The sequence below is a fragment of the Ursus americanus genome, chromosome 12 (genome assembly GCF_024610735.1).
Source record: "Ursus americanus isolate L20-20 chromosome 12, mUrsAme1.1.p, whole genome shotgun sequence".
Classification (NCBI taxonomy): Eukaryota; Metazoa; Chordata; class Mammalia; order Carnivora; family Ursidae; genus Ursus; species Ursus americanus.
In genome coordinates, this window is record NC_142138.1 from 4154109 (window position 1) to 4170860 (window position 16752).

Below are 16752 nucleotides of genomic sequence, written 5' to 3' on the forward strand. Positions count from 1 at the left end.
ATGCCAGTCCCAGCTGAAACCTTTATATTTTTTTAAGTTGCCTTTTATTTATTAAGTAATCTCTATATCCAACATGGGGCTTGAACTCAGAACCCTTAGATCAAGAGTTGCACACTCTTCCTTTTTTTTTTTTTTTTTAAGATTTATTTATTTATTTATTTGACACAGAGAGAGACAGCCAGCGAGAGAGGGAACACAGGGAAGGGGAGTGGGAGAGGAAGAAGCAGGATCCCAGCAGAGGAGCCCGATGTGGGGCTCGATTCCAGGACTCCGGGATCACGCCCTGAGCCGAAGGAAAACGCTTAACGACTGAGCCACCCAGGCGCCCCAAGAGTTGCACACTCTTCTAACCGAGCCAGCCAAGCACCCCACCCGAGCTGACACCTTTACTCCAGCTTTGTAAGACCACGAAGCAGCAGACCCAGCTAAGTCATGCCTAGACTCCTGAACCACAGAAACAAATATAGTAAATATGTGTTCTTTTAAACTACTGAATTCATGGTAATATTGCTACTCAGTAATAGGTAACTAATATGCTATGCTCCCCCTTGTGTTGCAATTACCCTTGTAACTACTTAATATAAATATTTACCAGTAGATTATAAATTCCACAAAGGCAAGAATAGCCTTAATCATTACTGTATCAGCACTTAGCACAGTGCCTAGCATATAAAAGAACTACAGTATAGTTAAGTGGATGGATGGATGCCTACTCTATGCTGGGCACAGTGCTATGTCCTAGAGAAACAAAAATAAGTAAGACATGGTCCCTGTCCTCATGGAGCTTAAAATGTACATGGGATGACAAACACTTTAAACAGATAATTTCAACAGAATATGATTAATGTAACAGAGGTTTTTATGAAGACAATGGGTATGTAACTCAGACTGCAAGGGCCCATGGGTATGGGTATGGTAGATCTTATATAGTCAGGATTTATGTCGAGCAGGTGACATGATCTTTTATACAGAAAATTCTAAAATTCTAAAAAATAGGGGCGCCTGGGTGGCTCAGTCAGTTAAGAGGCTGCCTTCAGCTCAGGTCATGATCCCAGAGTCCTGGGATGGAGCCCCGCATTGGGCTCCTTGCTCAGTGGGGAGCCTGCTTCTCCCTCTGCCTGCCGCTCCCCCGGTTTGTGCTCTCTCTCTCTCTCCCCCCCCCAACACATAAATAAATCTTTAAAAAAAATAATAAAACAGTTCGGCAAGGTTACAGGATACAAGACAAATGTGGTATTATCCATATATTGGAATATTACTGGGCCATAAGAAGGAATGAAGTGCTAATACACACTATAACATGGATCAGTGTTGAAAAGATTGTGCTAAATTAAAGAAATCAGTCATACAGGCTACATATTGTATGATTCTATTTATATGAAATGTCTAGAATAGGCAAGTCCAGAGAGACAGAAAGTACAATAGTGGTTGCCAGGAGCTGGGGGACGGGAGAAATGGAGAGTGACTAATAATGAGTACACGTTTTCTTTTTAGGATGATAAAAAAAATTTCAAGTTAGACAGTGGTGATGGCTGCACAACCTTGTAAATATACTAAAAAACACCGAATTGTATATATTTTTTTAAGATTTTATTTATTTATTTGACACAGAGACAGCTAGAGAGGGAACACAAGCAGGGGGAGTGGGAGAGGGAGAAGCAGGCTCCCCGCCGAGCAAGGAGCCTGACATGCGGCTTGATCCTAGGACCCTGGGATCATGACCCGAGCCAAAGGCAGACACCCAATGATTGAGCCACCCAGGCGCCCCTGAACTGTATATTTTTAAAAGGAGAATTTTATAGTATGTGAATTATTTCTCAGCAAAGCTATTATTAAAAAGAAAAAAAGTTACATTGATACTTTGTCTTGGAATGGGATTCCAGGTTTTACAACAATGTTTTCACATACATGCTAAAATACAGAGTTATATCATGGGGAAATAAAAGGTAAGTTATCTCAAAACACTGAAACAATCATCTTCCTAGAAAGTCTCCTTCTGGGATGCCTGGGTGGCTCAGTCTGTTAAGAGGCTGCCTTCAGCTCAGGTCATGATCCTGGGGTCCTAGGATCGAGTCCCATGTCAGGCTTCCTGCTCAGAGGGGAGTCTGCTTCTCTCTGTGCCTCCCCTGCCCCTTCTCTCTCTCTCTCTCTCAAATAAATAAATAAAATCTTTTTTTTTTTTTTTTAAAGAAAGTCTCCTTCCAATCATACCCCCAAACAAAACCAGGACGGTATAAAAAGAAAGTAAGAACCTTCTACTGTATCTCAACAGAAGCACTTCTTAAATGGAACCATTAAACAGGTTGTCAATCACTGCTACAATGGAGTTGGACAGATTTTCCACCTACCAGAGGATGAGAGACTGGGACCACTGTGCCATTTGGTTTTACATTTTTCTCTCTTACTTTACAAACGTACACACTAACACTACTGTCGTCTCCACTCACATATGCTTCAGTACTTCCCTAAATAGATTTCGGTAACATCCAAAATATTCTAAGTCATTTTCCTAGAAACAGTGAAATTACCCTATTCTCGATTTCATGGGTTTTTTTTTTTTTAAAGTAAAACTTAATAATCAAAGGTAAATATCTGAAGCTCACAAATGATTATAAATGCTTCTAAAAGTATATTTTCACTGAATTCAGTAATAGAGGTTATAAAATGCTTTACTCCTCTCCAACGCTTTTAGGCCAGGAATTTATAACCTCAGCACTCCTGACATTTAAGGCCAGATAATTCTTTGTTGCAGAGTACTGTCCTGTGCATTACAGAATATTTTGTGACATCCCTGGCCCCTACCCACTAGATACCAGTAGCACCCCCTGCCTAGTTGTGACAACCAAAAACAACTCCAGACACTGTCAAATATCACTTTAGGGGCAAAACTGCTCCCAGTTGAGAACCACTGCCCTAGTACATCTGCCTTAATTATTTCCTAACAGCAAATTAGCTTAATTCATCATTAGCCTTAAAAACAAACATTTTTGTGAAATACAGAAGCTGATACACCTAAAAGAAGATTTCTTTGTTTTTTGAGTTTGAATAAATCCATTTCTGGAATTATTATGAAGTATTTTATATAATATATAGATATAATATATATATAATATATATAATTATTTATATATATTCTTAAACATATAGTACAAGAAAGAAAAAAAAACTAAGCTTCACTTCTCATGAATTTAAATTTTCTTCTACACATAACTTTTCCAGAATACAAAAAGTACCAGCTTCTCTCTCTCTTTTCTCTCCTCATAATCAATAATTATAATTATATAGATATTGAAAGGGAACTTTGTGTTCAAAACCTCCTAATTCTATCATGGTAGAACAATGACACATTATTTATAACCTAAAATACATGCTACCCAATAACAATTAACCTTTTTTTGAGGTCCTAAGAGATTTACAATTCATAAAGAGAGCCCAAGTTTAACCAATGAAATTATCAGGTTGATTAATTTAAGAAATGTGCCATACCTCTGACAGTCACAATCTAAAAGAGCCCAAGTTCCTTCCAAATCAACTGCTCAAACAGATTTTTTTTTTTTTAAGATTGTATTTGTTTGACAGAGAGAGACACAGCGAGAGAGGGAACACAAGCAGAGGGAGTGGGAGAGGGAGAAGCAGGCCTCCCGCTGAGCAGGGAGCCTGATGTGGGGCTCGATCCCAGGACCCCAGGATCATGACCTGAGCCGAAGGCAGATGCTTAACAACTGAGCCACCCAGGCGCCCCTCAAACAGATATTTTTTATAGCTATACAACTAAATAAGATTGCTTAAGATAATTTTTTAAAATAATTTTTAGTAAAGAAAACAAACTATTCTAATTGTAATTTATGGGGCTACTGACCCACACAGTATACAAGAAAGATCATGAGGACTTCGCTAGTCATGGTTTTTCATCCTTCATAAAATATAACCCAATAATCTTTGTTACTTATCTAAAGCCAGGCTTCAGAACTAAATGAATAATAGTATCAGTTAAACAGATAACTAAGATCTATTTTTAAGGATGAATGACCAAAAGGTCCTAAATTCTAAAACTGAATTATTTTAAAGGAATACAAGCAATCCACATAAATCCACATTCCTCAATGTGAAGTCATCCATCCATCAGTCTTTCTTTTGCTATCTAAGGCAACTGAAAGTCCTTAAGTTACCTGTATAATGTGTATCTCCCACACCAGAAGTCAAATATTTCCTTTTATTGCTAGTGATACACTTTTTATTTAACCTGACCTTTAAAACTCTGTCTGTACTTTGTAATCAAAGATAAAAAACTAACCATAATCCTAGCTGCACTATAGTTATCAGACCAGTGGTTCGCAAACTTTCTCTATAAAGGGTCAGACAGTAAATATCCTAGGCTTTAAGGGCCATATGATCTCTGTTATAACTATTCAACTCCGTCATTGTAGCACAAAGGCAACCATAAAACAGACATTGACAAATGGGTGTGGACGTATTACAACAAAACTTTATTTTAAAAGAAGTGGCATGGGGCACCTGGGTGGCTCAGTCGTTAAGCGTCTGCCTTCAGCTCAGGTCATAATCCCAGGGTCCTGGGATCGAACCCTGCATCCCCCACATGGCATCGGGCTCCCTGCTCATCGGGAAGCCTGCTTCTCCCTCTCACACTCCCCTTGCTTGTGTTCCCTCTCTCGCTGTCTCTCTCTGTCAAATAAATAAACAAAATCTTTAAAAAAAAAAAAAAAAGTGGCAGGCTATAGTTTATCAGACCCTGTATCAGACTATTATATGTGAGAATAAAAAAATAGACCTGTTTCTCTCTTTCCCAATGATAATGTTCTTACCACAAAATTAACTAATTACTTTCTAAAATACCACAAAATAAAATTAACTAGCTTTCTCCTATTTCATAGTAGGCATTCATAATGAGAGGATAGATCTTATTGCCTTAAATGAGGAATAAAAGCCAACTATAAAGATCAAGTTCAGGTTTGAGATTTGTACTATACACACTATACAGAAAGCTTGAGCCAAGAAATTAAAATAAAACCTTTAGGTTCAAATCTAGAACCGACAGGACTCCAGGAGAGGCAAATGTGAGACCACTGTATTAAGCACATTCACAACCTAGAACACAAGAACTCCAAGGGAAATCATCTCCCACCAAAAACAGACTTTCAATAGAAAATTATAAATCACAGGAAAAATAAAAATCCATGAAAAAGAACCAGCAGACCAAATAGTGTAGAGTCCACACTCTAAGAACTGCAACTAATCGAAAGGGACTTACAAACAAACAAAAAACATTTAAATGGTCAAAATTTACTCATCCTTATGAAAGTGTATTAGAAAATCTATAAGATATAATAATTTTCTAGTAAAATATAATTTACCAAAATTGAACCAGAAGAAACAAAATTCTAAATAGACCAATTACCCTACAAAAAGGAAAAGTATCAAAGTACCTGACCAAGCACTTCACAGGGGAATTCTATCAAATATTTAAGCAATAATTCCAATACCATTTCAACTATGCAAAAGCACAGGGGAAAAAAATTTTCCAAATAATTTTTTTGAGGCAAGAATAATATTGCTATCAAAACCTAACAACAAAAGCATGAAAGAGAAAACCACAGACCATTCTCACAAATATCAAGGCAAGGGGCGCCTGGGTAGCGCAGTCGTTAAGCGTCTGCCTTCGGCTCAGGGCGTGATCCCGGCATTCCAGGATCGAGTCCCACATCGGGCTCCTCCGCTGGGAGCCTGCTGCTTCCTCTCCCACTCCCCTGCTGTGTTCCCTCTCTCGCTGGCTGTCTCTCTGTCACATAAATAAATAAAATCTTTAAAAAAAAAAAAAAACAAATATCAAGGCAAAAACACCCCAGCAAAAGGAAGCTGGCAGCACATGAAAGAATAATATATCAGGAATGCAAGGATAGTTCACTATTAAAACACCTACAGTATAACTCACTTTACTAAGAGATCAAAAGAGAAAAATACTTTTATCACCATATGTATTAGAGTTCTCCAGAGAAACAGAACCAATAGGATATATACAGATATATACAATATTTATTATAAGGAATTGGCTCACATGATAATAGAGCCTGAGAAGTATCAAGATCTGCAGTCAGCAAGCTGGAGACCCAGGAGAGACAATGGTGTAGTTCCAGTCCAAGACCAAAGGCCTGAGATCCAGGAAAGCTAATGGTAAATTCCAGTCCAAAAGCTGGCAGCCTCAAGGCCCAAGAATATTTTGGTTCCAATTCAAAAGCAGAAAAAGAAAAATGTTGCAACTCAAGCAGTCAGGCAAGGAGGGGTTCCCTCTTAATCACAGGAGGGTCAACTTTTTTATTCTATTCAGACCCTCAAACGTATGGATGAGGGCCATCCACATTAAGGAGGGCAATCTGCTTTACTCAAGTCTAGTGATTCAAATGTTAATCTCACCCAAAAACATTCTCACAGACACACCTAGGATAATGTTTGACCAAATATCTGGGCACTTGGTGGCTCAGCAAGTTGACACATAAAATTAACCATCATATCATAGATTCTGAAAAGACATTTGGTAAAATTCAACATCCATTCTTCATAGAAAAAACTCTTAAGAAAATAGAAAATTTGGGGGTATCTGGGTGGCTCAGTTGGTTAAGCCTCTGCCTTCGGCTTGGGTCATGATCCTAGAGTCCTGGGATCAAGGCCCGTGCCAGGCTCCCTGCTCAGCAGGGAGTCTGCTTCTCCCTCTCTGCCCCCCAACCCCCTGCTTGTGTTCTCTCTCTCTCTCTCTCACTCACTCTCTCCCAAATAAATAAATAAATCTTTAAAAAATAAGTAAATAAATAAAACTCTTAGAAGAAAACAGTGGGGAAAATCTTCATGATACTGAATTTGGCAATGCTTCTTGGATATCACACAAAAGCACAAGCAACACAAAAAAAAATAGATAAACTGGACTTAATCAGAATTTAAAACTTATATATATCAGGGCGCCTGGGTGGCTCAGTCCGTTAAGTGTCTGTCTTTGGCTCAGGTCATGATCCCAGGGTCCTGGGATCGAGTCCCACACCAGGCTTCCTGCTCAGAGGGGAGTCTGCTTCTCCCTCTGCCTCTCCCCACCACTCATGCTCACTCTCTCTCTCTTTCTCCCTCTCTCTCGCAAAAATAAATAAAATCTTCTTTAAAAATAAAATAAAATAAAACTTGTATACATCAAAGAACACTATCAGGAGAGTTAAAAGACAACCAACCTATAGAATAGGAGAAAATATTTCCAAATTATATACACACATACAAATAGAACCCAATTCAAAAATGGGTAAAGGAGGGGCACCTGGGTGGCTCAGTTGGTTAAGAGTCTGCCTTCGGCTCAGGTCATGATCCCAGGGTCCTGGGATCAAACCCCACTTCGGGTTCCCTGCTCAGTGGGGGGCCTGCTTTTCCCTCTCCCTCTGCAGCTCCCCCCACTCATGCTCTCTCTCTCTCTCAAATAAATAAATAAAATCTTCTTTAAAAATGGGCAAAGGAATGGCCAACAGACACACGAAAAGATGCTTAACATCATTTATCATCAGGGAAATGCAAATCCAAATCACAGTGAGATATCACCTCACACATATCAGAATGGCTAAAATCAAAACACAAGAAACAGCAAGTGTTGGGGAGGATGTGAAGAAAAAGGAACCCTCATGCACTGCTGGTAGGAATGCAAACTGGTACAGCCACCATGGAAAACAGTATGGAGATTCCTCAAAAAATTAAAAATAGAATGGCCATATGATCCAGTAATTCTGCTACTGGATATTTACCCAAAGAATATAAAAACACTAATTCAAAAAGATATATGCACTCCTATGTTTATTGAAGCATTATTTATAATAGCCAAAATATGGAAGCAACCTGTGTCCATTATTAGATGAATGCATAAAGAAGTTATGATATACATCTACAATAGAATATTATTCAGCCATTAAAAAAGAAAGAAATTTTGCCATGTGCAACAGCATGGATGGATCTAGAGGGTATAATGCATTAAATGAAAATAAGTTAAAGATAAATACCATACGATTTCACTCATATGTGGAATTTAAGAAACAAAACAAACGAACAAAGAAAAAAAAAAAAGAGACAAGCCAGAAAACAGACTCATAACTATAGAGAACAAACTGATAGTTACCAGAGGGCAGGTCGGCTGGGGGATGGATGAAATAGGTGAAGGGGATGAAGAGTACACTTATCATAATGAGCACTGAGTAATGTACAGAATTGTTGAATCACTATGGTACACCTGAAACTAATATAACACTGTATATTAACTATAGGGGAATTAAATTTTTTTTAAAAAATGGGCAAAGGATTTGAATAGACATTTCTCCAAAGAAGATACATAAAAGGCCAATAAGCACAAGAAAAGATGCTGAACAGCGTTTTTCACTAGAGAAATGCAAATCAAAGCCACAGTGAGATATCACTTCACACCCAACCCACTAGGTTTGCTACATTAAAAAAAAACGAAAAATAACAAGTGTTGGTGAGAATCCGGAGAAAATAGAACCCTTATGCATTGCTGGTGGGGATGTAAAATGGTACAGCTACTGTGGAAAATAGTATGGTGGTTCCTTTGAAAGTTAAACATAGACTAAGTAAAATAAGGCAGTTACAAAAGGACAAATACTGCATGACTTTGTTTACATAAGGTATCTAGAGTAGTCAAACTCACAGAAATAGAAAGTAGAATGGTTGCTGCCAGGAGCTGGGGGACAAAGGAAGTGGAGAGTTGTTTAAAACATATGGAGTTTCAGTTTTGCAAGATGAAAAATTTCTGGAGATTTGTTGCACAACAATGTAAATACACTTAAGACTACTCAACTGTATACTTAAAAATGGTTGATAGTAAATTTTATGTGTATTTGACCCCAATTTTAAAAAAGTTAAACACGGAACTGCTATATGACCCAGGAATTCCACTAACAGTTAAATGCCCAAAATAACAGAGCAGGGACTCAGATACTTGTACACTAATGTTCACAGCAGCATTATTCACTATAACCAAAAGGCAGAAATAACCCAAATGTCCATCATAAAAAAGGAATGAAATTCTGATATATGCTACAATGTGGATGAAACTTGAAGACATTACACTAAGTGAAATAAGCCAGACAAAGGACAAATATTGTATGATTCCATTAATATGAGGTACCTACAAAAGGCAAATTCATAGAGAAAGAAAACAGAACAGTTAACAGGGACTGGGGGTAGGGGGAAATGGGGAGTTATTATTTAATGAGGTACAAAGTTTCTGTTTGGGGTGATGAAAAAATTCTGGAAAGAGATAATGGTGATGGTTGCACACAACATCAAAAATGTACTTAATGCCACTGAACTGTATACTTAATATGGTTAAAATGGTAAATTTATGTTATGTATATTTTACCACAATAAAAAAAATTAAAAAGAGAGAGAAAATAGAAGGAAAGGTATAAGAAATGGTGAGTGGAGGCAATGCTATGGAGGTGTTTTTGGTCCAAAAAGAGAACATGAGGGAGGGGTACCAGGGTGGCTCAGTTGGGTAAGCCTCCGACTCTTGCTTTTGGCTCAGGTCCTGACCTCAAGGTCATGAGATTGAGCCCCACATCGGGCTCCACACTGGGCATGCAACCTGCTTAAGATTCTCTCTCTCCCTCTCTCTCTGCCCCTCCCCACATGGTCTTTCTTTCCAAAAAAAAAAAAGAGAGAGAGAGAGAGAGAGAACATGAGGGAGTATAGCTATAGGGGATCTTAGGGTCAAAATATGTTTTTCCCCCTTTAAAGATTTTTTTTTAAGGTGAGAGAAATAACAGAACGTTTAGATGTTAATGGGAATCATTTAATAGAAAGTGAAATATGATGAGGAAAGAGAGGAGAGATTTTCTCAGGTAATGTCTTTGAGTAGGCAACTAGAAAAAGACACAGAATACAAATGGAAATATGGCTTAGATTGGAACATGGTTAGTTCATCCATAGTCACAAGTATAAAGGCTGAGTAAGTGGGTGAAGATATGGGTTAGTAGCTATTTGTGGTGACTGGAGGCTACGGAAGTTCTCCAGCTTGCTTCAGTTTTCTCAGTGAATTAGGAGGCAAGCTCTTCAATGAGAAGAAATACTGAACATTGGATGAGAGAAGAAAAAGTATGAAATAATGTTCTGGGAGAATAAATGAACCAGGAAAATATAAATACTTGGGAGCACTAAGTGCTCAACTTTATTAAAAATAACCAAATAGAAACTATATGTGTGTATATATCTTCTTACATGTATATATAAATTTTTATGTATGTATATAAGATGTGTGGGTATAATATATGTATAAGCAGACAAAAGGGTCCAGAAGTACACATACCAAATTGTTAATTGTGTTTATTATTGGAGAGAGAGCGAGCTATATAGGGCAGGAGAGTAGAAGAGACTCCTATATTATTTGAGTTTTTGATCAGCGTGTATTATTTCTATAATTAAAATAAAATAGATGTTAACAGTTTATTTTTTTTAATTTTTGATTAAAATAAGAGCATTTATAAATGTCTCTGGAGAGATGGAAGAGGAAAATTAGGGTATAAATAACCATTATAACAACTTCCAATGATAAGATTCTCCCACCCACCCCCTCCAGCTCCAAAACATCTGAGGCAGAGATGAGGCACCACCAAGTAAATACAAAAATATTCAGGTTCTAACACCAGGCACTGATGAAGAAGGGGCAGGTCAGGCCTCCCAGGCATAAATAGAAGGAGCAGATATGATGTAAATCACACAAGAGTCTCCATCTTCGGGGTGATTCCAATCTGTTGGCTGGCTCAGGCCATCTCTGGAGGCCTCCTGCGTTCTGCTGTTGTTCACTGCATCTGGGAGCCGTGCACCGATGACTCCAGGGTCCCCTCCAGCAAGCGAAACCCAGTATCCTGGCCAGGGCCACAGCATCACACATGGACCAGCATGAGCGCAGCACTGGCCAGTCCTGCAGCCACCGCAGCAGTCCCAAAGCCGGAGGCGAGGACAGTTTAAAACACTGATCAAGACCTATAGCACCCTCACCCCAATTAGGCAAAGCCTATGTCCTAATTATACACAATCATCAACTCGGCAGTAAAGGTGATTATCAACAAGACAAAATGAGAAAAGCAGAGGCATCACTCACCTTGAACACTTCAGAAAAGAAGCCAGACCCTATTTTTTCACAGGTGAAGTCATCTAAACGTGTCAGTCTAGAAAAGGCACTTATAAGAGCTCGATATGAAGATGGCCAAACTCTTCCCACTTGGGTCATGTTCCCATCTCCTCCACTCCCTCCTTCAAAATCTTCAAGACGCTCCACACGTGGAGGAAAGCCTGCAATTGAATTCCGTTTGCTCCGATCCATAGTCTCAATAATCACTTCTTTTCTTCTTTTAAAAAGGAACTCCACACATAATAAAATTTTGTTGAGTTTTACTTCTCCTCCAGTTTGACACTAAACAAGAGATCAGAAAGATATTTCACTAAAACCATGAATGATTAAATACATGCAAACCAATGAATTATCAATGTAAAAATATTTCCTCTTTCACATTCTAGCTCTTGATTTTCAGATCAAAAAAACACTTTATACCTTTACCTTCAAAAAATACTTATATATTTAAAGCCCAAGGCATAGTCAGTCTTTAAAATGAGTAGACTAGGGATGCCTGGGTGGCTCAATGGGTTAAGCTCCTTGCTCACCAGGAAGTCTGCTTCTCCCTCTCTTGCCTGCCGCTCCCCCTGCTTATGCTTTTCTCTCTCTCTGACAAATAAATAAATCTTTTAAAAAATAAAATGAGTAGACTATAATAAAGATCATCAATTACAGTCTAAAAAACAAAGTAACAATGATAATATCTATCATTTTTTGAGCACCTACTATCTAGGAAACACAGTATAAGAGGTGTACATATGTCATCATTTCATTCTCAAATAATCCATGATATAAGAATTATTATGTTCATTTCATTGAGCGGTCAAGTAGTCATACTGTCACTAAATGGCAGAGATAAAATTAAAACGCAAGGCTTTCTGATTCAAAAGCCTGTGTTCGGGGGAACCTGAGTGACGAAAGCGGTTAAGCAACAGACTCTTGGTTTCAGCTCAGGTCGTGATCTCAGGGTCCTGAGAAGGAACCCTGCATCCAGTTCTGCTTGAGACTTTCCCTCCCCCCTGCCCCCCTCCCTACCCTCCAGTCCTACACGAACACACACGCACTCTCTCTCTTGCCTTCTCTCTCAAATAAATAAATCTTTAATAAAAAATAAAAGCCTGCAACTAATGAATTACTGAACACTACATCTGAAACTAATGATGTATTATATGCTGGCTAATTGAATTTAAATTTAAAAAAATATTCAAGGAGCGCCTGGGTGGCTCAGTCAGTTAAGCATCTGCCCTTGGCTCAGGTCACGATCCCAAGGTCCTGGGATCGAGTCCCTCATCGGGCTCCCTGTTCAGCAGGGAGTCTCCTTCTCCCTCTCCCTCTGCCCCTCCCCCTGCTTGTGCAGGCTCTCTCTCTCTCTCAAATAAATAAAAGCTTAAAATTTTTTTCAAAAAAATAGGGGCACCTGGGTGGCCCAGTCGTTAAGCGTCTGCCTTTGGCTCAGGGCGTGATCCCAGCGTTCTGGGATCGAGCCCCACATCAGGCTTCTCTGCTAGGAGCCTGCTTCTTCCTCTCCCACTCCCCCTGCTTGTGTTCCCTCTCTCGCTGGCTGTCTCTCTCTGTCAAATAAATAAATAAAATCTTTTTTTAAAAAAATTTTTTTTTTCAAAAAAATAAAAGCCTATGTTCATACCAATGCCCTTCATAGCCCGCATTACATAATTTTCTCTTTATTTGAAAAATAAAGTCCAAGTATATAAAACAATGACAAAGATTTTGTATCATAAAATTATTTTATTTCATTTAAAGATTTATTTATTTATTTGAGAGAGGGAGAGAGAGTGGGAGGGAGAGAGAGAGAGAATCTGAAACAGACTCTGCGTTGAACATAGAGCCAGATGCAAGGCTCGATCCCACAACTGCGAGATCATGACCTGAGCCAAAACAAACAGTTGGGTGCTTGACTGAGCCACCCACACACCCCAAAATTATATAATTTTAAAAGAAAAAAAAAAACGGCACCTGGGTGGCTCCGAGGGTTAAGCAACCAGCTCTTGATTTCGGCTCGGGTCATGATCTCAGGGTTGTGAGATCAAACTCAGCAGGAGTCTGCTTAAGTTTCTCTCTCCCTCACCCTCTGCCCCTTCCCACCCTGCCCTGCTCACACGTTCTCTCTAAAATAAATAAATCTTAAAAAAAGAAGAAGAAGAAAACCATATCTGAAAGCAATTTAAAAATTCATTAAACAGTACAGTCTAGCAGAAGTGACTACTGAAGGTTCCACCCCATCTGGTGCATGGTTAAGAATAAAAATGCAAACCCACTTCTTCTTGTAGCCATCTCTCCCTACTTCTACTTTTTTTCCATAAGAAATGATTGGAAGGGTCTTATGCAGAATACAACATTGTGACTTTTCAATTAGTAAAATGCTTTCATAAATGTGATGAATACCTAACCCAGACTACCTCTACCACCTCTAACCATGGAGAATAGCAGCAGGGCTCCCAGGGCCATCCTTACAAGATGACCCTGCTTCCTTACCCATAGCCAGAAGTCAGCAGTACACTACCCAATATGGACCAATCACAGTTCCTTTCCTGGCAATCTGGAATTGAAATTAAGATATGCTAGCCTCAGTCCAACTGCTTTCTAAAATGGAAGCCATGCCATGGCTCCTGGCTGGCTCAGTCAGTACAGCATGTGACTCTTGATCTCGGGGTTGTAAATTCAATCTCCATATTGGGTATAGAGATTACTTAAAAATAAAATCTTTTTTAAAAAAAGGAAACCATGTACACTCAGGAGCTGTTGGCCATGGCCATTTTCTACTACACAGGCTCGAAGGCAGAAAAAGCCAAGAGATTGAGGCCAATCCACAAAGAAAAAAAGAAAAAGAAAAAAAGAAAACAAAAAAAGACAGAGAGAACTTCTTAATTTTCCCAATGTACTATAGTCCCCAATTCCTGAGGCCTCACTGCATCCTGACTTCAGGTTCCATAAGATATCCTTGTATCATTAAAATACAAGGCACCTAGGTGGCTCAGTTGGTTAAGAATCCAACTCTTGATTTTGGCTCAGGTCATGATCTCAGGGTTGGGAGAACCAGCTTGAATCAGCTCCATACTGGGTGTAGAGCCTGCTTAAGATGCTCTCTCCCCCTGCTCCCTCTGCCCCTCCCTTCCTGCTTCCATCCCTGCCCCCCCCCTCCCTCAGCCCCATGCTCCCTCTAAATAAATTAAATAAATAAATAAATAAAAATAAATTATCTTTGTTTAAGCTAGTTTTGCCAAAGTCTTCATAGAAGGAAGACTAATCCAAGTTCTAAAGGAATAAAACATTTAAGAACCTCTATTGAACCTCAGCAAAAAGTGACAGCAGATCAGCAGATCAAAAATTTAGGAATATAAGAGGGGCTCCTGGGTGGCACTGCGGTTAAGCGTCTGCCTTCGGCTCAGGGCGTGATCCCGGCGTTCTGTGATCGAGCCCCACATCAGGCTCCTCCGCTATGAGCCTGCTTCTTCCTCTCCCACTCCCCCTGCTTGTGTTCCCTCTCTGTCAAATAAATAAATAAAATCTTTAAAAAAAATTTAGGAATATAAGAGCAAGATTTTTAAAATTTTACAGCCAGTAAAGACCATAAAGTTCAGTCACTCATTTTATATTTGAGGAAACACAAGGCTCAGAACGTGGGAATGATTTGCCCATTGCTGTAAGCTATTTACTAGCAAAGCTAAACTTAGAACCAAGGGACCAAAGGTAGTGCATTTTTAAAGTGTGTGGCTGATCATCTGCTTCAAAATTACCCAAGGAGCTTGTTTAAAACCCAGATTACTGTGTCTCAACCTTGACTTACTAAATCAGAATCTCCTGGAGTGAAGCCTGGAAATTTTACCAAGCTCCCCAGTGATTCTTATATACACCAGGAGTTGAAGATCCTCTACTCAGAAAAGGGGTATATTAATAACTTAAAAAAAAAAAAGGAGGAATTTTACAAGAATTTCCTCATTTAATCTTCAAAACATAACACCAAGCTAGGTATGATTCCCATTTCAGAGAAAAAGAAATGTAGGGTCAGGAGGTTAAGTACCTTGCCTAAGGATACATAGCTAGAAGAACCAGACTAGAACCAAGGTCCATCCAGTTTCAAAGCCCAAGCTTTTTCCATTTCATATAACTTAGTTCAGTGTCTTTCCACTGCAGAGTTGTAAGGAGTTAAGCTAGTCATCTATGTAGTAAAGAAGACTGGTACTTGAGTGCAGAGGAAGACAAGAGTGACTGTAATTTGGACAGAGATAGAAAAAAAGGGGAAAAAACTCAACTTTAGAAAAATAAATTACAAAATACCAAAGTTAAAACTATATAAAGCATAGTTGCCTCTGAAATTACTGATTGGCTTACCATCTACTGACTTTTTCATTTTGAATGAAATACACTGTTAACCTCCATGATGCCCTCAATTTTTCCTGGGGGGTGGGGGAGCGGGTTGGCAGAATCTTTTCTCTATACTAAGGCTTGAAAGACGGAATTGCTCATTGCAGCACAACAGGTCTGAGAGGAGGTAAGGAATACCTAATAGCAACTGAACTGGTTTTGTTGGAGTTCTTACACATTTCACAACAGCGCAAGAGGCTGAAATTTTTGATATTTTTATATTGAAAAACAAAAAAACTTGTATCTTAGCTCACGGCACTTTTAAGAGGAGGGAAAGTATTTATTTTAAAGGTACGGACACCTGGGTGGCTCAGTTGGTTAAGCATCTGCCTTCGGCTCAGGGGATGACCCCAGGGTCCTGGGATGGAGTCTCCCATCAGGCTCCTTGCTCAGTGGGGAACCTGCTTCTCCCTCTGCCTGCCATTCCTCCTGCTTATGCTCTCTTTCTGTCTGACAAATAAATAAAATGTTTAAAAACAATAATAAATAAATAAAAGGTATATGCTTATAGAAACTCTTGCACAGGGCACCTAGGTGGCTCAGTCGGTTAAGCGTCTGCCTTTGGCTCAGGTCATGATCCCTGGGATCTGGGATCAAGTTCTGCATTGGGCTCCTAGCTCAGCGGGGAGTCTGTTTCTCCCTCTCCCCCACTGCTCATGTTCTCTCTCTCACACTCTCTTTCTCTCAAATAAATAAATAAAATCTTTGGGGAAAAAAAAAAAGAAACTCTTGCACATAAGCACAGGAGACCTGAACAAGGATATTCATTTCATTTCAGCATTGTTTGTAATAAAGCGGAGGAGGGGGGTATACAACCCAAAGTTAGTCTGCAGGAACAATAAGAAACTATAGAATATTTTTCAATGAAATATACAGCACTTAACAATGAATGAACTCTATCTAGCAATGTAGATGTATTTCAAAAGCAATACAAAGTGGGGGGAAAGAAGCAAGTTGTAGTTAGTGGTATCATTAAAATTTAATTTAAAAAATTTTAAGGGGCGCCTGGGTGGCTCAGTCGTTAAGCGTCTGGGAGCCTGCTTCTTCCTCTCCCACTCCCCTGCTGTGTTCCCTCTCTCGCTGGCTGTCTCTCTGTCACATAAATATAAAGATTTATTTATTTATTTATTTGACAGAGATAGAGACAGCCAGCGAGAGAGGGAACACAAGCAGGGGGAGTGGGAGAGGAAGAAGCAGGCTCATAG

The 16752-nt window shown here is 39.2% G+C and overlaps 1 protein-coding gene across 1 annotated transcript in view; it reads right to left on the reverse strand.

Moving 5' to 3' along the window:
• Positions 1-16752, reverse strand: part of TESK2 (testis associated actin remodelling kinase 2) — a 127526-nt gene that overhangs the window by 83207 nt on the left and 27567 nt on the right. Inside the window, exon 2 of the mRNA XM_045799694.2 lies at positions 11153-11464. Coding sequence (XP_045655650.2) covers positions 11153-11374 — 222 coding nt within the window. The 5' untranslated portion in view covers positions 11375-11464. The remainder of the gene's footprint in view (positions 1-11152; positions 11465-16752) is intronic.